This window comes from Triplophysa rosa, linkage group LG11, assembly GCF_024868665.1.
Source record: "Triplophysa rosa linkage group LG11, Trosa_1v2, whole genome shotgun sequence".
Lineage (NCBI taxonomy): Eukaryota > Metazoa > Chordata > Actinopteri > Cypriniformes > Nemacheilidae > Triplophysa > Triplophysa rosa.
In genome coordinates this window covers 6,535,385-6,560,027 of record NC_079900.1, presented here as the reverse complement: position 1 = coordinate 6,560,027, position 24,643 = coordinate 6,535,385, and the positions used below count along the sequence as shown (strand labels likewise).

The window sequence follows — 24,643 nt, the reverse complement described above, 5'->3', positions numbered from 1 at the left end:
ACATTCCATGTTTCTTGCAAGCTAATTCATTACGATGACATAAAATAAAATTCATTCATTACCTCGTCCGTGAACATGATGAGCGATCTCCCTACGCCTCTGGATGGTGAAAACGACATGTCCCATAATTCCACTCTCCTACATAACGTCATTTAGCTTCGCCTTTTGTTTCGAAAGTGCGCCATCTAGCGGTCCAAATATTCCATATTGTGGCTTTAAGTACATAAGATGTATCGTACATAAAATGTATTTCAAATACATTTTAGTATATTTATTTTTCGCTAGGGTATTCATTATCCTAAGCTTTTAAATCACATGAACAGGGAAAACTTACAGTACATTGGAAAACTACAGAGTGTGCATTTTAAACAAGTCCTGATCTGTTTTTGTACTCACTCACTCATTGGGATATATTGTTTTAGGACTTTAAAAACAATTATCATTAAAAACAACATGAACTCCAAAATGTCAAAGTCATTAGACTAGGGCATGGCTGACATTTATTGTGCATTTTAACATCTTGAACATTACAAATCCTTGATTCCCAATTAAAATCTAATTATAACCAAAGTTAAATGCGCAGTTAAATCTGTCTTCTGATCTTTTAGTGGCCAATTAAGCGTCCTTGGAAAGCTCTGTAGGGTTCAGTCATATTCTTATAATTTGATAATATTATCTTTTATTATACTGATATCATAATGCAACAGCTTTATGGGGGACATGTTTGTGTTTTAGACTAAATCTCTGCTGATGGTTTGAGGACCGTAATGTCCTGACCTCGTGCACACAGCTGAACAGCTCCCAGTCAAACACCACCAGCTGATTGGCCACCTCCTCTGCGCTCATGTCATGGAGTTTGCTGTCACCCGGTGACCAGTGGATCTCCTCTGGGAGGGGAATCTGAAGAAGATATGAGGGTGAGAACAGGAAGGTAGCACTATAGACATGTCCCCATATCAAATTTAGAATAACAGTCCAACTAGTATTGTTTTCTTATAACCTTTGTTTTGTCTAACTGTTTTTGTCACATAGTGATCTGTGCTGGACGTAATCTCAGATTTGTTAGTGTAGTTGGACCTCACTGTCTGACTCACCAACTGTCTGTATTTTTTGGAGCGTGTGGTTGAAAAATACCAATCACAATGATCTGGATGCTAATCCATTACTTTTAAAATCAACTCGTAAAGGACAATTCCAATGGAAAACATACTCTTGTCGTGTTTTATTTGCACAATTGGCGAATAAAACTTATTCTGATTTAATTTTATTACAGATTTGAAAAATACTAAAGAATCACTGCAAAAAATGAATTTCATACTGAGAGTTTTTGTCTTGTTTTCTAGTAAAAATATCTAAAACTTCTTAAATCAAGATACTTTTACTTGACAAGAAAAGTTCTGTTTCATGAAAGAAAATATAAGAATTAGGGAAGTTTATGTATAAAACAAGCGAAAAGATCTGCCAATGGGATAAGAAAAATAAACTGGAATTTAGTTTTACTTTTTTCTTATCTACCTTATTCAAGTTTATTTTTCTCACCACACTGGCAGATTTTTGTTGTTGTTGCTTGTTTTAAACATCAATTGACCTAATTCTTATATTTTCTTGTATAAAACAAGACTATAAACAAGACAAAAATTGCTTAGTAATAGTGTCATTTTTTGCAGTGAATTTAGCATTGACATACAGGCAAATTATGTTTCCCTATTCAGCTGGATTAGAATTATTCATATTACTAACAAAAATAGATGCCGAGGGGGCGTTACCAACTTTGCTGACCTTTTCCTAAGTAACACTACTATAAATTATTTTTCCAAATGATTGTCACATATACTGTACGCTTATAGCCGCTATTTATAAGGTTCTCCATGGCAACATCCCTTCCTCTCCTCACATCACTATCTCGCCAACGGTTCTCACCAGGCTCTCCAGCTCCAAAGGTTCGCAGGCAAACAGGTGGGTGTTGACGCCCAAAGTTGTGAAAACAGCCTCGTCGCTGGGACGGAACACGGCCTTCTCTGAAACAAACACAGATTCATGTGGGACATTAAAACAGACGCATTCAACCCAAACACTGACATTTCTCACAACAATGATAAGGGAGTAAGCATAATATATCTCTTTAACACAGAATGTTTGCATTAGAAAAGGTTATAGTGCACATCTTGGCTAAACTGGTTAAACTTTGATGACTTTATCACTCTTACCCCCAGATGAGGTGACCGCCACCAGGATGAGGTTGGCAGGTTGGGTGGGCTGATCCTCGCTATACTGGAGCTTTTCTTTCACTAGCGCCAAGATCTCCCCGACACGACACGACAGGCGGCTGCGAATGGTCACGTACGAGTGATCTGGTGTGTAAACCCTGCAGAAGACTGATCAAGAACCAGATAGTCAGTCTTGCAATTCAACATGACAATACACAGATTTCCTACATAATCTGGATCTGCAAGCATGGCACAAAGTTAAAATAGCTTGTCACAGACCGTACGCTTTTATTCAGAAGTCATTGTCATCAAATTCATTTCCTGCAATATTTTAGCAGCACTTGGAGTTGTGTTACGTATGTAAAGTATTGACTTGCTTTCCATTTACTAGCCGCAGCTTCGCGCAAACAAAAGCAAAGCGTGGGTCACTGGAGGATTCGGGGTCAGCAGCGTTTAGTACTGTCAGATTGCCTATTGATTAAGGTCTGGGAAATCACTTGTGGTGTGGAGTCCCATTCCATCAGATGAGCTCATTGAATCTACAAAACTTGGCAGACGCTCCCTGTGACCCGATTTGTCATCTTGGTCTGAATAAAATGGAAGCGGACTGGCAATTTTACAAAGAAGGATGAATAAGATGATTCACTGAAACTATTCTCAGGAGCGTTTCTGCACAGCTAAGCAATCCAGGGGGTTATTAAAGTCGGGAATCAATTGATCGATGAGACAGTTTGTACATTCGCTAGATGAGTTTTCATTAGTCTATGATAGTGATGAAGTTTGTGTTTTAGTGTGTTTTCTAGTACATCATTAAAATATACTTGTGAAAACAATTTTGTATTGTTTTAGATCAACTTTAAAATGAATATTAGCTGTTAAAAAAATTAAAAATATTTTTTGGTAATTTGTCAGTTTTGTAGTCATAAACATTTCCAACAACTAAATGGATTATTTGGGATCATCTCTAATAATTTCACTTTTGCATTTTTCAGCTTAAATGTTCATTTCAGATATTGAAATTTGGTATTCGTCAGCAATGATGGCACTGGTAACCTTATGTAATATGTAATCACACTATGAAAACATACTCTCATCTGAGCCGCGGAAAGCCTCTCGGGGCTGTAGGCAGGCATCGATACGCCGAAAGTGTCGGAAAAGTGGACGAACTTGCTTCTTACGGCTCTCCTTGTCCTCCTCTGCCCTGTTGGAAATAAAGAGAAAAACACATCGGTTAGTTATTCAGCTGTAAATACTTTAGTCATTTATTTCTCTTTAAAAGGCATGAACAGTGCACGCCTAAAATGAGCAAATTAGGGATGGAAATTGCATTGAAAAGGTATCTGAGGATTGCTGTCGAGTGTTTTAACTGTTTGTTATGGCTGGACTGCGAGACATTTCCAACTCCAATAAGGCAAAGCACACTGCGTCTCTGAGGGGAAATGGCATCGGTTTCGTTTAAACAGAACTTTAATGTTAGGAAGACTGCAGTGCTGAATAAACCATAAAAAACAAAACGGAGACTAAACAGAACGTTACCTATTTCAAAAGCCAGGGAAAGAAACATTTCCTAAATTCTTTAAACTGGATTACAAAAAAAGGTTTGAGGTTTTATGAAAAACGCCAGTCCTTGAAAAAATCGTTTAATGACACAATCAGTAACAAAACACTAAACCTACGGACAAATCAGCATCTGCTTCCCCCCAAGCTCTTAAAGGGCCACTGCGGGATTTAATACTTCACAATTCAACCAATATGTATTATGATCTCCTGTTGTTAAGGTTTCATAAAAACATTTCTAGCTTGTATTAATTTTGTACAGTGTGAATAAAGAGAATATGATGCTTACGGGCTTTGTAGTATCTCACTCCAGCGCTGAAGCTTCAGGACGTCCTCCACCAACTCTGGAAAGCGGCTGAGATCTTGAACAGCGCACAGATACAGTTCCTAAAAAAACACAAACAGGGAGAAAACAGAGAAGCAAAATGATGATGACGTTTTCTACAGTAATGAGAAACAATTGTGAAAACAGTAAGTTATAGCATCTGGCCTGAGCCCTGACTTCTAAAACCACTTGTGAGGAAAAACAGAAGAACTGAAGTTTAAAATAACCCTTGCGTAACTATGTGCCAAAACTGAAAATCCAAAATAGAAAAAAGCTCAATTCTATAACACAGGTGTGTTTGTCTTTCATTAGGAAACGCTGAGGTGAAACCAGAGCATAAAAAAACAATATTTTTCTGAGTTGGTGGCTTTTTTTAAACATGTTTTGTTACCATAGAAACCTTGACAGTCTCATACTAAATCAAAAAAGGCATTCAAAATAACAACAAAATACATAAATCTGCATACATTCTGGTATATTCTGGTTTATTTTCATGTGTACGCTACCTTTGGGAAGGTATTGGACCGTTCTCCCTCCTCCTGCAATAAGTCTCTATACGTATCAAGATATCGGAAGGCCACGGTCAGAACCGCAACTTTCCGCTCCGCTCCATCCCAGCCGGGCCAGCCTTCACCCTGCTTCCCGTCTGCATTGAATCTGAGCCCGCGGTTAAGAAACGACACACTCACCAGCCAACAAATATACCTACACCTGCACTCACTTTAAAGCTCTGAATATAAATGTACACACATGTCTACACGTGTATGTGCAGACTAAGCTCTTTAAATAGACATACGTGATCTCTCTGCTCTGGATCGGGTCTTTTTGGTGTGCCAATGATTATGGACGTTTTATTGGTTAAGAAGTCCAGACACAATATATGTACCGCTGGACATTTAAACTTAAAAACTGAAGTGGTGTACATAAGTGCGTGTGGATAAAACATGCTCAGACAGCCGCTGTCCGATCACCTGATGCAGATGCAGGTCTGGAAAAACAAAATCTACAGCTCTGTGGCCAGACAGACAGAATAATTACACCCTTTGAAAAGTATTGAGGGCGATGGAACACACCCATTACACCCACACACACTCACACGGACGCACGCACACTACAACATAAACACACACATGGATCGTTCTGTGCAAGCAAGGTTACGTAAGTCAAAGCGGTAAGCACTTGAGCAAAACAACCATTTTTCTACAATTCTGCAAAGACACCCTGTTCCCAATCCGAATATGCAGGATAAAAATGTCAGCATGCCAAGCATCCTTTGCGATAAGAAACAAGTCTAAAATTGAAAAATCATCAGTAGCCGCCACCTCCGTTCGGCAGCAGTGTGAGACGCCGGGCAGCTGCAGAAAATGAACTCTTCACGAGTCCTGGTTTGTAGCGGTTTGGAGGCCGGCCAGAGAACTCCGCCGGGAGCTCGGCCTGTGAGCTTTGATCATTCAGCCATTCAAACACTGCGTGTGTTGAGCCGAAACCAGTGTGTCCAAAGTAAAAAAGGAATTATGTTGCTTTCAAGTTTTATTAAAGGAACAGTTCACCCAAAAATGAAAATTCTGTCATCATTTACTCACCTTCGAGTTGTTCCAAATCTGTATACATTTCTTTATTCTGATGAACACGGAGAAAGATATTTGATAGAATGCTTATAACCAGACAGGTTTGTTGACTCCCCCATTGACTCCCATAGTAGGAAAAAAATGGTAGTCAAAAGTGCCCCAGAACTGTTTGCTTTCCTACATTCTTCAAAATGTCTTCTTTTGTGTTCAACAGAACAAAACAAATGATGAAGCAATTTTTCCTACTATGGGAGTCAATGGGGGCGAGATCTGTTTGGTTATAAGCATCAGATCAAAGAAATGTATACAGATTTGGAACAACTCGAAGGTGAGTAAATGATGACAGAATTTTCATTTTTGGGTGAAGTATCCCTTTAAATCCATTAATAAACTGATGAGTAGGAAACGAGGAGACTAAGCAGGAAGCAGAGGTGTTTCCACAACAAAAGATCTGATCAGGCCTGGATTAGGTCAAGTCAAAGACCGGGAAAAAGGTGTGGAAGTGGAGAGATAAATGGAAGAAAGAGACGGAGTGGTGCTGGCAGTCAGGGAGAGATTAGCAGGGGACATTGATTGCCGCAGGCAGACATTGTGCGTGTGTGCGTGTGTGTGTGTGTGTGTGTGTGTGTGTGTGTGTGTGTGTGTGTGGTAGGGGGGTCAAAAGATCTGCAGACACGCTGCATTAGGAGCACTGAAGCGTGCAGACGAACCTTCCTAAGAATATCTTTATGCTTAAAGCCCACAGACAAGCCCCTAGACGCCATTATGGATGTGGGGCCGCACTTAGAGAAGGAATGTAGGTCACAGAATGAAAGACGGGGGGGGGGGAGAAGGGTGTCCCCTCATCAAACACACACACATTCTGTGACACAAACCCTAAAGCTAAAAATACAAACACATTCCACACATGCAATATTATGTTATCTGAATATCGGCAGCCTCGGTGGCTGGCGAGGGAGTCGGCCGCTAACAGAGTTAGCTTCATGTAGGCTAGCACTGCTAATTGGTAAATCATTTTGTCCCGGCGTAAACAGCCCGTGCGATTGCTTTTAGCCCCCTGCGGTTGAAAACTGCGGAGTTTCTCAGCTGCGTGTGTAATGGGGTGTTGGCTGTTTTTGGCAGATAATGTTTGTTTATGGAAACGCTCTGCGCCGGACGGAAAAGTTTCAAAGAAAAAGATACGATTGTGAGTCGAGCACTTCATAGAAGTGTAACGCAAAGACCGAACAGAGAAATATGTTAGACGCTAGCACAGCATCGTGAATAAACAAAAACGGTTTGTAATAGCATTTCAAAAAGGCATCGGTGCTGTGGATCTACAAACTACGTATCGCAAATGATTTGGTCGAGACGATCCTGAATCTCCACAGGAAAAAAACTCTCAAATGAGATCCCAATAATATCAGTTTCTACTAGACAGAAATTAGATGAAATGGAGTCTTCTGAAATTCTTCTAAAGAATTTTTTTCGAAACAAAATCACCCCATTAATCTTACATGCATCCCATGTAGTGATTCTGAAGAGATCTCAGCAAACTGAACTCCGATTTGACTATAATTAAAATCTCAATATGAAAATTAAGAAGCAAATCTGTTTATTTATTTAAAAATTTATTTATTATTTTATTACTTCATTTATTTATTTGGTTAAACATATAACCAAATAAAACTGTTTAACTGTTTCCTGACCTTAACCCGATTCACAACACTAAACGTTTAATATAAAACCATGATTTAAGCATTTTCTTTTGCAGAAACAAAGTGACCTCAAATCTGCGTACATTTCTTTGTTCTGATTAACACAGAGAAACATATTTGGAAAAATGTTTGTAAGCAAACGGTTCTGTGTTCTTCAGAGCACAGAAATATATACAGATCTGGAACAACTTGAGGATGAGTAAAATGAAGATTTTTTTTTTTTTTGGGTGAACTGTTCCTTTAATACTTCTATCAATTCTCTAGAAGTTTGTGAATGGCCACTAAAGATGAACAGAAGCTAAGAGATATACATCTGAAACGTATGTTCACAGAGGAAAGGATACTGTTGAAGCAAGACCTGCTGGAACTTGTCTGGAGCCAAGAAGATCGGGTGTGTCAGCATGAAGTCATCAAGGAGTATTTCTGAAAAGACAGAAGAAGAACAGCCTCATTACCGACATCATCACGATCTCTAAACAACACGCTAATGTTTGTCTGAACAAACCTTTATTTTGAGAACAGCGGAAGTACACACGAACTAAGAGTAGATTCCGTCATAGCTTCACTTGTTTGACGGGTTGTGAAGACGCACTCTTTTAAGGCGTGTTTAGAAGCAATGTTGAACTTCATAGCCTCAGCTCTCACCTTCGCTAACTTTTCATTTCAAGGACAGCGGGATTGTGGATCAAATAAATCAAGTGGCTTCCTGGCCCACTTTGTAGTGCAGACACTCCCAGAAGCTGCGGTGATGTGCTGTTCACGCATATCTGACACTTGTAGCCCGACTGCGGCAACACGTTAGTTGAACATTAGCATTTCTGCACGCGGCATCGCTTGATTTAGTGTTGCACCGCCGTAAGCAAGAGTCATTAACAAAATTGCTTGTATAAACATTGAATCGTAAACGTGAAATGAAAAAGCGAGGCTATGAAAAACGGCAATAGGGCGTCTTTAGGAATGTGCATACGTGTGTACTATCTTCCGATCTGGGGCACATTTTGACAGCGAGATTTTGGGAGACTGTATTTTGGCTGACGACAGGACATGATGCTCATTATGTATCTGGGTTATATCAATGTGGAGCGCATCAATCATTGATATTTAACTATTAAAAATGTGATCGCTAAGGGGAATAGAAAAGAGTGGCACAAAATGAACACAGCAGTTGAGTGAAAATAAGTTGGAGGATTCCCGTGCCACACCAATGTGCTTAAATACGTTAATTATACATTGTTTTAAAACACACAATTTATCAAACATCTTTTGTAAACGTTAAGCATGAAAACTGTTCATTTCTTTCAAATAAAAGGCATTTGGTTTGACATTTGGTTTTCTAACTCAAGTCTCCGTGTGCGGTTTGGGGTCTCTGTATGTATAGAGGGCATGCAGTCTAGCTCCTTCCACGTCTTGGAAGCTGCAAATCTCTTACGGTTGCCGTGGCAACCCTGACTTTAAAGACTGTATGGTGAGTCAGAAAAAAGAGAAACACACAGACGGTACGAAAGATGTACAGAAAAATACAGATGCAAAGAGAATCAAGGTAAACACACAAAAAAACAAATGACATGCAAAGGCAGAAACGTTTGGTTAAGTTGGCAGGCCAGGCCAGTTTGTGCGAGTTTGTGTAAAAAACCGGATTGGAATATTGGAGGTGGAGTCACCAGGGTTCATTACCACCTTTGATAGCTGCTACGTCCTCACAGACATGTGTTAACAACCCAACAGAAGACAAGCTACTTTTAGTCCGAACTGAAAGCCGTGAGTTAATTACGAGGTGTTATGTCTAACATATCAAGCCTCAGGTTCAGTTTAGGTCTCCAAGCCCATTTAAAAGCTCAAACACACATTTCATGATTTATGAGAATTAAATGTAAACAAATTGTCCACTTCATAAAACACTCCAACAGCCCTCCCTAATAAAAACAACATTTTCAAGTTTCTGACTACTGTGCATAGAGTTGAGATAAACTCCTGGTCAGTTTATTTGATCCTACCAGAAACAATGTTTTTGATATGGTACCGGTCACATTTCTGACTAGCGTGCGATTGCTTTGGTAAAACAGAGGGATATTGTTTCAGCAATATCTGCCTGCTGGGTTTAGATTAGAAACACACTTAAACAGAACATGAGGGTTAAATAAACGTTTCTTTTAATCCTGTAATGAGCGTGTAATTCTGAGCGCTGACTGGAATTATTCAGAGGCTCCTTCAGTCAAACGTAGGCATTATTTTCCATCGCCATGACCTTCCCTCTTCATTAGCGTTTGTCAGGACCGTTGAGATTGAATTTGAGTTTATAATTCTCCGTAACTTTCACTGCAGGGGTATTTAAGATACATGTTAGCGCGTGGGTCTGTCCGCCTCCCTCAGGCGTATAATATTAAGCAGAGAGAATCACAGGAATATTCACAGGAGCACGGACGTTTACTGCATCCAGCTGTCCTCACTTTACACGTCTGGCTTGGACGAAACAGTTTTGGGTCAAAAATTCAGTTGCAGCTTTATGCTTAGAAAAATTAACACATCAAAGCAATTCAAGCATTTAAGTGATAGTTCACCCCATAATGAAAATTCTGTCATCGTTTACTCATCCTCTTGTCATTTCAAATTTGCATAACTTTCTTCTGCAAAACACAAAATAATATATTTTTAAAACAGCAACGGCACGCATTCACTTGCATTGGATTTGTGACCATACAATAGAAGCGAATGGGTGCCGGCGCTGTACGGTAACCAACATTCTTTAAACTATCTTCTTTTATGCTTTGCAGAAGAAAGACAGTCATACAGGTTTGAAATGACAAGAATTTTCATTTTGGGGTAAATTATCCCTTTAATATGAGCTTTTTATTGACATATATCAACCATACATGACTTTCATCTTTATTTATTTCGTGTCTATTTAGTTTATGTCGATATTTAGCCTGAACATATAAACCAACACAAAGAAAATCTAAATATGACCTCACGAGTTTATTGCTCCATTTAATCTCTTCTTTGACTGTGCCCACATCCTCCACCATTCTTTCATCCATCTTTCGACTCACGCGTTTACATTATAAAAGCATAAAGTGTTGCAAATTCACATGAGTAGAAGCAGAACAAAATTTCTCACCTACCCTGACACACACAGTCTGATGCAAAGCTGCACATGTATTCTCCACATCATCACACGTGTCCTTGCCCTTGTGCTGCGAGAACAAACCGGGAGTTCAGACAAACACCCATCAGCATCACAATCCTACCGGCATTAGATAGAGGGAGGGAACGGGGTGTGTGCGCAACTGAAGGCCGTCTGGATGCGCCCCGGTTTCGGCTGAGCAAATAACCTTGATAGACCTAAACTTAGGGAAAAACTTCCTTGAGAAATTACAAAAAGCAATCTAAACTGATTCTCTAGGTACACGCGAGGGTGCTGTTGTTTGTGTGTTTGTCAGGCGTGGGTTGGGCCAGGTTGGGGGCGTTCACACTCAATAAATGGTCATCAAGTAAAGAGCGCTCAGCGCTCCAGCTGCACGGATGTGGTCCATGAAGATTGTTATCTACTGGAGATGGGAGGCTGGGATTTCAGAAGAGCGTAATGGTGAGGACCGGGGTGCGTTACATAAACCATGATAGACATTCCGTTACCATGGAAGCCCTATCGCATCTAAACCTCGCACTACCCACACACGCTCTCCAACCCCCCGTGCTCTGCTTTCTCCATCTCTTTTCTCGCATTGGTGCTTTTTGGCATGACGCTCCGTGTGTGCACATTGTGCGGGGGATCTGTGTTTATTCTCCGGGGCTGTCTGCACTTGTTCTCCATATCTGCTTGATCTCAACCCCCTGCAAAATCTGTCCGCTCTGGGAGGCAGTTCACCCTTCGACTCCCAACTTTTCTTTGGATCGTAACACAAAACACGATCATTGACATGCAAATCTGCTTTGGCAGGCTGCCAACTATAAGTTAATACACTAAAGCCAATGGAGGACCGAGGCTGTTCCGCAACAACAAAACCTTCCTTTGAAATGAATGCTTGAATACTTGCAGTAAAAAAAAAACTTTTCATACTGTTGAAGGGAACAAAGCAGGTGCAAATGAAAATAAATACGTTATGTGTCTATCAAAGTGTGCAAACGCAACACAAAAATATTGTAACGCAGGCAACATGGCACCAGTCTGGAGAAATACAACATGTGATGTGACTCAAAAATGCCATATAGTCTTGAAACTAAAAACAGAACTCGCTGAATTTAGGAGCACATCGTTTTTTAGACCTAACCCAGTTCAAACTGGCCTCAAGAGACATTGTTCCTAGAGCAGGACTCACAAAAGCATTTTTGAAGCCTTCAGTCTGGTCAACAGGGAGAGATGATTCGAAAACCTCTGCGACTGGTATTACATAAAATAAGAATGAGAGGTAGTTCAAAGCTAAGAGTCCAAGATGTGCCCACATAAATGCACAAGCGCACAAAAACCTGCACACATGCACAAATACCCGCGGGAACACCCATGCAAACAAATCCAGAACCCACAGCAGAGGTAATGGATTCATTTCGCGCGTTTGTTTGCATATCGTGTGCACGGCCTTTGAACTTGGCCCTGAGTTGATGCGATGACGCTGCAGGCACTCGGTTAATGGTGCTCATGCTCTGGGCGCTTGGCACATTTTCTTGCAGCAAGAAATTGAGAATGTGCATTTTGCATTTTAATCAGCAAAGCAGAATTTCTAAAAACTTGAAACAAAACTACAAACAACATAAAGCTATGTTATTGGTGAATAGAAATGCTAATTTAACCAAAGGAATGATTTCAAGCTAAACATTTTACCAGATTACACATTTCTTCGAACCGTTCATCCAGCGTTACAAGTCCCACTTGAGCTACAACAACACCTCAAAACACCTTTCACAAATCCGAGGACGATTAAATATTAAATACTAATATACTAATACTAATATTACATAATAATAACCTTGTCAGAAGGTTTAATTTTGGTTAAAGTTATCGAAAGCAAACATTTTTTCTTTGGAATCATGTACAATGTGACTGAGGACATCTAGAGAAGTAACTTGAATCAGTTTTGCTTTTATTTTATGTTTAAAATGCATCACACACCTTTTGTTTGAACAGTCACTTGCATCACTTGTTACAAAATAAATAAACGACTGGATACATAGAAACTTTCGGATGAAAAATGTGTCACAGTGTCTGCATCCCATCTCTCTGGGATTTTTCCTGCAGGCCTTAATACATCTAACACATGATTATGATGACAGAAAATCAAAGCTAAAAGCTCCTATGACTATTTCCAAACAGTTCTCTTTGAACATTGTGTCTACCATAGTACTTAACAGAAATAAAATCTCAGAGGTATACTGTTTTACAATATGTGGGATGATTTTATGTAAATAACAGTAAAAAATACTTTAGCTGTTTTTTCACAGGCAGTGTCACAAATGTGACGTATGTGGCAGATGAATGTCTCAGGTCCGGGTCGAGATATCGAGTGATATTTTTGGTCAAATCTTGCCTCATAACGGTTGCATTTTAAAGATGTAAAGTTAAAATAGTTGAACCTTTAAGCTTTTCCATACAGCTAACAGTTGAAACATAGTTTGATATAAGTTAATAGTTAGAAACATTCGTTCTTCTGTGATCAATGAAGTTACTGAACTAAACGAACCAAAATAAATAAAATTAAGTATTTTAATAATTCATATTTCAAATTCAATGTTTCAGGCTACTGCTGCTTAAAATGTGCAAAAGCACTCTAAAATGCCTGCATCTCCAAGTTTTTTCAGAAGTCCATATGTGACTGCTTCTCAGTGGGAGTCGTCACTGCGTGCTAATCACATCCTTCTCGCTAGCAGGCAGTGAGGCTGTTCTCAGGCTGTTATTAGGGCTGTCGGTCCAGCCACTGATCCGGGCGCTCGGGGCCATCTGTGTGTGCGTGTGTACGAGCGTGCTGGAGTGCGCAAGCGGCGTGCTGAAAAAGAGCAACCACTGCTGTCACTTCAAAGGGGTGTCACGTGGTGCATTTTCTATGGTTTGATTCTGGCATTGACTCGGAGTGACTGCACTGCTGTTTTTTTGTAATGTGTGTGATAACGAATATGAGAGAGATGGAGTGAGGGAGAGAAAAAGAAGACTTCAGGTGCCACCTTATAGCTGCTTACAAAGAAATGTGTCTGCATATCTAATCGTCAGTTTCTTTAACGCCTTGCTTTACGCTCGTCATTCTCCCATCTACCGTTTGCCTTCTCTTCGTCCACCTCCTCCGAGAGCACCGGTTGCCATGTGAACAGGTGCTGAGTTTGAAATAGGCTCCTTCACACAAGAGCATTTGCGCAGAGACCCCACACGCTCGTACAAATATCGATATCAGAACAAGGCCATCAAAGCGAAGCAATTTATACTTGCTACCAAAACTTGAAAACAATGAGAGGAATACATGCAGGGAACCACAGATACAAATGGCTGGTACAATGGAACGAACAATAGTGCTCCTCCTGGAGCTAAACTGGTAAAGCGTGGTAATACTGATGCCAGGCTTGTGGGTTTGAATTCCAGGGAATGATAACAATAATGTCTATCAAATGCACTATTCTAGCCTTCCATAAGTGATGCAAAAACATAAAAAACTATGACAACCCCACACACTTACTGGGAAAATACACAGTTGTATGATACAACATAATTGTGTCGCCCCCTCCACACACACACAGCTTTTTCAGCACTAACAAACTTTAAACAGATCAAATATTCGCTATGCACACGGTCCGAGAACAGACCCGAGGGGGACACCATTACTTTTCTCCAGTAGAAAGCTGCACAGGTGTGTGAATGTGCACAAACTGAGTGGGCACAACCGTTGAGAAGGCAGGGTGGGGGCCATATACATGTTATGTAAAGCCTCGCAAAGAGAGGCCGGTGAGTGGGTAGCCGTTCCACTCTAATCCCTCGTCCTATTCAAAAGGAAAAAAATGCCAGCATTCCTCCCACACAAACACACTCTCTCCGATTGCACTGCTCTCTCCTTCCCTCCCTATTCTTTCTCCACACTTTGATTGCTTAACGAAGATTCTTTTAAAAACAGCCCTAGGACAATTTTGGTCCACTGGAATGCAGCACATGGAGAGTGGGATGGTCCTTACACAACCTGGCCGGAGTCTGGAGACCATCTTCGGCTCTCTTTACCATCCCTATCTTCTGCTGATAAACAAGTTAACATTACTGTTGAAATCTGATTAAAAATATTGAAAAATATGTTTATGTAGCTCATTTGATAGAGCGCTGCATTAGCGAGGCAAAAAGATCCAAGGGATCACACATACTGAACTCGACTGATCAAATGTATAACTTGAATTCACTGTAAATCACTTGCATGGGATAAAACATTCTGCCAAATGCATTAAATGCAAAGCATTAGATGCAACAGGTCATTCTGGGTCAGTGCAGTATTAATCTGAGTACTTACATCTGTGTTTTTTCTTTTGATGAAATAAACTTATAATGAAACCATTAAAGAGACTCTTGGTGGGTGGGTGTTTGTGGGGAGTGGGGGGGCTTGTTGGTTGTGGTTTGGGGCGTTTCATTTGTTGGGACTGTGTGGGTCTGGTCTGGTTTGGTCTTGTTTTGTGGTCGATGTCGGACAACAGAGGAATAAAGTTAATTATGCCATTACTATTTTTCCCTGGTTGTTCCTCTGTTGTCTGGTGTCGATCGCGGAATGGGACCGGGTTGGACCTGCACGGTTTCGGCGGGTGGGGCTTCCTGGGTCGCGGCTGGTGGGCTCTCCCTGTTCTTCGTGGACGTTTACTCGGTGGCTTTTGGTCGAGGTCACTGAGTGCAGCTATGACACGTCAGAGGAGATCTGGCCCTCCCGGCTGAGCCTGGTTTCTCCCGAGTTTTTTTTTTTCTCCATTTATTCATCATTGGAGTTTGGGTTCCTCGCCACAGCAGGGCAGTGTTGGCTTGCTCACCGGGAGATTGCATTTATTTATTTATTCATTCATTTATTTATTAGATATTATTTATTAGAATGATCTTGCTTGGTCTATAAACACCGTGCACTGTGCTGTGTTTTACCTTTCTGTGTTTTTCTGTTTTTCTTATTTGCTCCTGTAAAGCTGCTTTGGAACAATGCACATTGTGAAAAGTGCTATATAAATAAAATTGAATTGAATTGAATTGAACTCTTGGGCCTGGTTCAACAGACGCAGTTTATCTTAAACCAGGACTATGCCTTAGTTGAATTAAGATATTTATGTCGCTTTTATAAAAATGGCTTAGAAGAATACATTACTGGTGTGCATCTCAAGACAAAACAATGGCACGGATATATTTTGAGATATTTCTGGGCTAGTTATGTTGAGTTAAGACAGGTCACACATTCATTTTAGTCTGGGACTAGCCTTAAGTGTCTGAGAAACCGGGCGGCCGGGCCTTGAAGTTCAACAAGTTTGACAAAGGCACACTAATTGTAATTTTTCCAAATTCAAAAGCTACCAGCGCTAATACCAATAATAGTTAGACTGCTGCTGCCTTGCCCTCTGGAACTTTGTTCTGACACGCCAGTCGACAGAACTACATCTGCCTCACAACTGGAAGGTCTAAAGGTACACAGTTATGCAATGATCGATTTGTTAATCTCAGTTCAATGGGCCTTATGGAATTACTCCACAACATGCACATTACACACGCACACACAAATAAGGCGTCAGTTCACATTCCACAGATAAAGCCGTTGTTGTTATCAAGAGGGCGTGTTGTGTGAGTTTAGTTGGTTCTTGTAAATCAGGGATTCCACAAGGAAAACACCAGAGGCAACACCTTGTATAAAATAAATTGAAATATACAGAAGTGTTTTGGTATTTAACTGTTATGTGTGACCTATTTAATGGGTATAATGTGACGAGTTAAAAAGTTTGTAAATATACACTACAACTACAACCAGCAACAAAATGCATCTGTCTAAACACATTTCTTTGGCCAACGGCTGGGATAGGTGGTTTAATGCTGTGAAATTGACAGCGCATTAGAACTGAAGTAGTTTCTTATTTCAGTGCATTACCTTACCTTTCGACCCTGGATCAGTAAACTTTCGACGGTCCATAATCCAGAGTAACTCCACGGACAAAAAAACTAGATGAGACAAATTGAAAGTCCATTGTTGGCTAATCCAGGATTAGTGGCACTTTTTCAACATTTCACGGGTCTCGATAATGATAAATTGCAGTAAAAATGTCAGTCTTATCTAAAGGCAAGACATGACATCCTCGCTCAGAAAAAAGAGTGGAACTACTATGTCAATCTGTGACATAAAATTCTCAAATCGACTGCAAACGAGAAAAACACAAGTCATATCAACATGGTCATGCACATTAAACAGATGACCACATAAATCAAAGCATCCTTAACAAAGATTCACGGAAACTGTGTTTTCAATAGATTGTTTTGAAATAGAGGGGACCAATCTCTTGAACACTAAATATCAAGTTACTCTACACATCTAGAGCAATCCGATAAAAGAACAAACAGTCCTAGTCCTCATCTTTCATCGCCATGCCATTCTAATAAATCCTTATAACGCAATGAACCAAGGCAAGAGGTACATCTGCCCATTGATTTCACATCAAGCATAATTCTCTCCTTATGCACCGACATACTGTTAAAATCCCTGCAGTTTCCATGGTTACTTCACAAAAACATTATGATGCACATGTGCAGCGAAAGCTGCAGCAACGATCCACCACCAATGTTTGTGTGGGAGAGTCATTATTCATAGGATAAAAGTCCTGCACCTTTCTGGAAAAGAGAACATGTACGCACTTGTTGAAGACAAAAACACACGACCTATTCCCATCATGAAAATCACACAACACTTCATTTACCACAACAGTCTTTTGTATGGGGGCAACATTAGAAATCCCCATAACTGGCACAGGGATTGAACAGGTTTGGCTTAATTGTCTTCTACATACGTGGGTGGTAACACAACATCTTGATTTATCACGAAACGTCCACAACACAAAATCTGAGGAAAGGTATACAGAAAACACCTTGGTAACTCTTACACTTTCACTTTTTGTGTTCATAAACTTTCCCAAACCCAAGGAAATACCCGAACTCCACCCTTGCTTATAGCATATTATCCTGTAAATTTTCTCATTGACAGAAACTGTGAAACTGTGTATGGCATCACAGTCTCAAACGTAAAATTCTAAGTTTACCATTATTACTTTCAAAAGTCATGCGTAAACCATTTTAAAGTGAAAAAAACGTATTTGCACTTATAAATAAGGGCTTCACTGTTATTAAAATCTCACCGTCAGGGCAGTGTTGCAATGCTTTCCGTACAAGGATATTAGGGAAACTGGGCCATCACTGACTTTGATGCGTAGGTCAAATAAACTAGTATTTGTTTTACGCACGTGCCGCGCAAGCTCTTTTGATACCGCAAACATGGATATTTTTACACAAAACAACCTGCAGTGTAATGGGTCTTCATTCAGCAAGCATCCATCAAAACAGAGAGCAACTGCACGTGACGCAAGGTTCTCCAAACGTGTTTCTAAAAGTTAAACAATTGGCTCACGCAACGCTCGCGGCAAAACGGTACGACGCGACCGCAAAACATGACGTCCGCCTGTGTACATATAGCAATAATTACAAAATATTACCAACGCAGTGCAATAACGCATTTTGAATCATATGCTGCACCTATTGCGTGCGTAACGCGATTTATTATGTAACCCTCGAGCGCAACGATTATTTATCCCACTACTACAGCACAGCGTGCACCAAACACCAAACTGTTACAATATTCATCAATGAGTAAAGCCCCACATCAGCGTCAACAAGATCTGCCAGTAGTAGGACATTTGGATGCAACAACGTATCAACACCAAGGAGAGCGAAATAGCCATGCGCCATGAACTCACCTGTGCAGTTGGCGTACCGCTTTCCCGCCACACTATCCAGCAGCGCCAGCGCTACATTCTGTGGGGTGTCCGCGGGCAGCGGGGTCCAGTTCGTGTCCAGACTTGCCTCTGAGCTCTGCTCATCGCTGGACAGCGAGGGGCTCCTGATGTCCGCAGTGGCCGAAGGCCAGCAAGGCGCTTCTTCGGTCTCTGGGCTGAACACCTCCCTGGCCGGTCCGCTCTCGGGAGACGTCTCCCTGAAGAACGGCACCACACGGGACAGGCTTGCCCGCCGCCTGGACGCCCCAGTGCCCGTGGCCTTATCCCCAAAACCACCCGCCCGCGTGAGCGCATTGGTCTGCTTTTTCAAGAACTTTTCAAGAGGCTTCATTCCAGCCGGCATTTTGGTGGAAAGAAATATCACAAGAAGGCCCTGGTTTGTTCCCAATAAATACTCAAGAAATGAACACTGACGGTGAGCGTATGGACGTGAGCGTCTACATCATAGCGGGATGATAGTGAAGCCCAAGTCTGATTAGAAAATGACAGAAGAAATTCCCCCTGCGGTAAAGAAGTGTCAAGAATAAAACACGGCCATTGGGTTCAATGTTACCCCAGTAACGCAGAAACAAGTGGATGCTGATCGAGTCCCGCTGCTACAGTATAGGAAAAAATCTCCAAACGTATCCAAGCGATCCCCGTCCTCCACTGCAGCTCTTCTGGTCGTATATATTAGCTATATATGTATCAGGCTTATATTGCCACCGTCACAAAGCCTTGATGGAAGAGTCAATTAGACAAATAATCGGTCCGAACACAGACGCAGACGATAAAGATAGCAGCAGGGGGTTGAAAACACGGCGCCCGGTAGCTCTTTATAATGCATATATAAATCAGTCTGTCAAGATGCTGTACCGTACAGATGAATCGTCTGTGGCAGCAGGTCTACGGCAAAGAGGCTCGTGTCGCATGCGAGACGCAGATCCCTTCGGCGATTCCGTGCTTAAAGATCCCTGATCGATTCGGTGGTATCCTTGTTTATTTTTCTCTTTACGATACTGAGCGTTGTGCGCCTCGAGTCCGCACAAATACTGCGCTGCGTTGCGCTCACATACAGTATACACACCCAACGGGGGTGTGTGAGTCTCTCTCTCTCTCTCTCTCTCTCTCTCTCTCTCTCTCTCTCTCTCTCTCTCTCTCTCTCTCTCTCTCTCTCTCTCCCCGCTTTCTCTGCAGCTGAGCGTGTGTTGTTGGTGGTGTCAAGAGATATTGCTCAATTGCTTTGAATAACAGCAATTGCAGTCACAAGCGCATACACACGTTGATCAACAATATTCAGGTTTTTTTACGTATTTCCAAACCTATTCATGCATTTATCATGAGAATGTAATATAAATGTTAGTGTGGAATGTAATGTACTACTTCTTGTTCAAATGTGCCAAAACATCCTAACTATCCATCACCATGATTCTAGATCTTTCTGGTTGTGGTGCATGACTTGTATTGGCAGATTTAATATCAAGTTGTCAAGTTTTATTGTAGTATAAATGACTAAAGCTTACTACATATATTTTGGTGAAAGTATGGTTGCCAAAGTTGTATAAAAAAAGTAAACAAGAGGAAGTAATGTACATCATAAACATATGTCAAGTAACATAGCAGGCAGTTTAAGTAGCTTATATTAAAGCAACAAGAAATCATATTTGTCGTGTTTATGTGATCAACTATGAGTAAACCGCAAAATTCATTAAGGAATAACCTGAGACTTGTGCACTTTGAACACCGAGCCGTATCGTTTAATATCAAGTTGTCAAGTTTTATTGTAGTATAAATGACTAAAGCTTCTACATATATTTTGGTGAAAGTATGGTTGCCAAATTTGTAAAAAAAAAAAAGTAAACAACAGGAAGTAACGTAGCCTACATCATAAACATAATGTCACATAGTAGGCAATTTAAGTATATATTAAAGCAACAAGAAAACATATTTGTCACATTTATATGATCAACTCATTAATGAGTTATTCATTAAGGGATAACCTGAGACTTGTGCACTGTGAACACCGAGCCGTATTGATTACAGCTGGCACGTGTCTTGTTCTCTGTAAGGTCTACTGGTGGTCTGTACGGCAGCATTTTAAGGCTGGTTTCATATAGCCCAGCTGGAAAACTCAGAAAGTTCTCATCTCTTACCATTTTGTGCTCAGTCCCACAAACACTACATTTAAGCATCTTCAATCGAAGGCTGCAATTAGTAGGCCACATGCCGACAGCTGAAAGACTCGGGTCTGGTCATGGTAGCCTGCCAGTGTGAAAAGATGCAAGTCTATAGGGTTATTCACTTTATCTATCATCAGTGTCAGGTTACATCTGACGGCACATGCTCGGTGTCTTGTTCCAGCATCTGTCAGGAAACACTATATCCCAAGACACCAATGACGGGTAAATACGGGATCCAATTGCTGTCAGGGGCTATGTTGAGCACTTAATTGAATGCATAAAACCAAAATGTAAAAAGCAAATTATCTTTTTAAAAGATATTTTTATTAGACAAGGGAAGTAAATGTCAAGCTGTTTTGACCAATATTGATTTGTGTGGTTTAGTGTGGTCTGATCTCACAGGAATTCGTAACTATTTTACTAGGTGCCTAATTCGTATGAATTTCTACATTGTGAGTCGTACAAAAACATACGATTACTGGAAAAAAGTAATACTAAAGCCCCACCCCTATTCCTGCCCCAAACCCAAGGTCACTGGCGCGAAAGCAAAATGTACTTAAATGTACGAATAAGATCGTACAAATTTATACGAATTAGCCACCTCGTAAAATAATTCCGTTTTTGCCACGAGATTGTGGTGAAGGTCATACAAGTCATGAAAGTGAGTAAAGAATACATTTTTTCTATTATGAACTATAACTATAATAAATTATTGTTATCTTTCTTGATGCTGTAGTCATGTATATGATACTTCTCCAAATGCTAACCTTCTGTCGTAAAAAATGTCTATAGGACACTATAATCTTATGATAATGTATAGACATTTTTAAATAGCTTTTTAACTTCTAATAGAAATGGTTCCTAATTAGCATCGAAGGTTAAAATCTGCCTGATAACCCCAGACGAACCCACTGACTTGTGGTTAGAGCTCCTTCAGCACATCATATGTGCTATGGGTATTTCCTCCCTCTATGACACATGACTATCACACAGATAAACCCGTCTGATAAAACACACTTGATCCAGATCAAAAGCTTCAAACAATCTGTATGATTTTCACGCAAACTAAAAACTGCAAGCTGTAAAAAAATTGCTGTGGTATAAATTTAGCTCTGCGTCAGTAGAGGTCCTCCTCGTCACCATGGAAATGAGAGTGAAACCATGCTGCATAGAGGTGGAAATCACACGTTGTGCAAACCGCTGCAGTCATCCACCGATCACGGAACTGACATAACACCCACACACACGATCTCTCCACTCCATCCACTTCTCCTTTACAGTTAGACTACTAGTTACAGGATATATTTTGAGGGGACCATCCTGTTCCTTTCACCACAGGTCGACCCCTTACTTTGAATTCTGTTTATGGGAAAATACAGTACACCGCGTTAAAGGAACACTGTCATATTTGGATGTGTGAGTGAATGTTTAGAGAAGGACATAGTCATACCCTTTAGTCATATGACCTTGTCAGAGTTAAGATGTGTCATGATTTCAACATGCATAGCCTGTGACTCCATCCTAAGAACCCCCCTTCTTCACAACATTAGACACGAGCACTTAGAAGTGCGTCACATGGCGCTACATAATGTTTTCTGTTCTCTCAGCAAGAGGATTTTAGGGGTAATGAGCCCATAAATAAATGAACTCTAAAGCCAGATGAGGTCCTGCTGCTGGGAATGCCGCATTAATTTGATCACAATTTGTATCAGGGACTACCAACACTAAATTGTGATTGTGACAATAGCTACGTACAGACGCTGAATTTTTTTTTTACAAAAGAGTTTTACAAAAATGTACTATTTATACGTATGCGTTTGAAAAAATTCACATTGTTGTTGGATGACTTTGTCACTCCTGAGGTTTGATTTTGTTGAAATTCAATAGGCACTGTACTGGAATGACCACAATACATCTAAATGATCATTTGAAAAGAAAATTTGCAGTGGTCTCTTAATTTTTTCCGTGCGGCTGTATATATAAACATACATTTATATTTTTTCTTAGTAGCATTTAAGATGTGCTAACATTTTATCATTTCAATTTTCTGAAAATAAATGCAAATAAAAACAATACTTTTTTACAATTTGGGAGAAATATTGACACTAATTCACAGAGTGAAATAAAACTGATCATTTTACTTAAACGTGTCTGAAAATAATTCTCTTTTTTTGCCATGGCTGTATATGTATATAATATTATATTTATGATACATTAAAATGATATAAAATATTATTTTATAATCATTTATAATATCAATTTTTATTATTTAAATACAAAAAAGTTCATATTGCTAATACAGAGCCAATATAATCCAACAGAAGAACCACAATTTTTTAACGAAAGAGAAAGATGTCATTACCTTAGTAATTCGGTACGCATATTTGTCTTTTTAATGAATATGACTCTCTAATATATTTGCCTGGCAGTGAAACCCACCAGTCCTCACGGTTACACAAACCCACACACACACCCACCCACACGCACTCAGATGATGGATGACCTCAAGAGCCTAACGCACTTGCCCCCGAGTGAGGAGAGCAGAGCTCACATCTGCGATGACTCATTAAATAAACCCTCCACGCTGTCACAACGCCATCCTTATGCCATGTGCTATTGTGCACAAACACACAAATATAAGTGCACACGCTCACTGTGTTATGTCATACTTGTATTGTATTGTACGGCCTGTAATGTATTGTGCGGATGAAAACGCAGCCAAGTGCTAATGTCCTGGAGACACACAACTCTTAAAACATACACAATAAACAATAGATTATTGAAATACAAAGCACACACACAGACACACAACTAGACTGGGGCTCACATCGAATCCAGGATCATCTCCTGTGGAAATATAATCACACTTTCATTTACACACGCATACACACAAACAGAGGCTGAGATGAATTTTTGGGCCCCTGGAGTGCAACATTAGTTGTGCGTGCGTGCGTGCGTGTGTGTGCACGCTATTTTCCCATAAGGAGATTATCTTTAACTCATTAAACAGACCCACTTTCCAGCGGCATGATACACAATAACTCTTTTCCCCTCCCTGACACCCCAAACACATCATAAGTACATCCGAGGAAAGCTGTTCGTCTCCTGCGCAGACGCCCTCCTCCCTGTCAATCTGCCAGACTTAGATGCTAATGTGACCCCTGAAGAGCGTTTTCAAAAACACACTTTTATGGGATTACTTTTCACTGTGATCCTCGGGCTTATGGCATCATTTAGCGTAGCGTCATTTTGGAAGCGTTACTAAATAATGTTAGATGTCTTAATATCACACTGCATATGACAAGAGCGTTTATGACAAGACTCTTCATTGAGAGAAGGACGCATGAAGACACACGGCTTAAAAACACTGCTGAAAAAAATGGATTTAAGTTTAAAGTTATAAATAAATAAAAACATGTTAAAGATGAAAAAGAGGAGAAATGTTCTTTCTCACAAAACAAAAACACGGTCGCCCTTGATGTCACATAATGGTACATGCAGGTAAAGGCAATTTCCATAGCTGTGAAATCACACCTTAGTGCTGCGTTCAGCTGTAAAGAGAATGTGAGAGAAGACCAAAGCGACGAAAAAGAAGGAAAATCAATCGACGGAAATGACTCTCCTTTTTTGTGATACACACACACATCTCATGAGCATTTTTGCTAGAGCGTGATACACATGCACATCTTATTATACGAGCGCATTATTTATTTCAATGCATGGATGCTTGTAAACAGCTCCCATGAATCATGCAAAAGTTTAATGACACCCACAAAACACACACACAGTCACGGTCCACGCAGGGGGATGGGAAACACAAAATGACATCACCCTCAGAAAACACTAGGCTTTGTTTGGTTACAGTCCCTCTGAAAAGACTGTCGGGGGAGGCCCGACCTCAGGGATGTGCATCCCTGACACACACAACAATAGATGAGAGAGGGGACACTGTTAAATATGCAGAGGCCGGCATCAAGACACATTAAAAATGCATTGGTGAGTGCCAGCTCCAAAAGGCAGCTGAAAGCATGGATTTCAGGAGTTTGAAAAGCCTGACACAGACCAATATCTGAATTGAGTTCAGTTTTGAGTCATCGTTGCTTATATACAAAAGCTCATCCAAAGTGAAATGGGGAACATTTAACAGAGAAATACTTAAAAT

At 40.4% G+C, this 24,643-nt stretch overlaps 1 protein-coding gene across 3 annotated transcripts in view; it reads right to left on the bottom strand.

Moving 5' to 3' along the window:
* rapgefl1 (Rap guanine nucleotide exchange factor (GEF)-like 1) overlaps positions 1–19,396 on the bottom strand; it is a 33,086-nt gene extending 13,690 nt beyond the window's left edge. The window contains exons 1-9 of one of the 3 annotated variants that reach the window (XM_057347120.1): positions 17,172–17,220; positions 16,419–16,484; positions 7,699–7,777; positions 4,596–4,746; positions 4,054–4,151; positions 3,296–3,408; positions 2,208–2,375; positions 1,921–2,018; positions 778–900 (exon numbers count right to left, since the gene is read on the bottom strand). In XM_057347120.1, coding sequence (XP_057203103.1) covers positions 778–900; positions 1,921–2,018; positions 2,208–2,375; positions 3,296–3,408; positions 4,054–4,151; positions 4,596–4,746; positions 7,699–7,777; positions 16,419–16,484; positions 17,172–17,208 — 933 coding nt within the window. In that variant the 5' untranslated portion in view covers positions 17,209–17,220. Of the gene's footprint in view, positions 1–777; positions 901–1,920; positions 2,019–2,207; positions 2,376–3,295; positions 3,409–4,053; positions 4,152–4,595; positions 4,747–7,698; positions 7,778–10,473; positions 11,175–16,418; positions 16,485–17,171; positions 17,221–18,283 lie in introns of those variants that run through there. The other 2 variants (XM_057347119.1, XM_057347121.1) reach the window with 2 other exon arrangements.
* Positions 19,397–24,643: the final 5,247 nt, after the last annotated feature.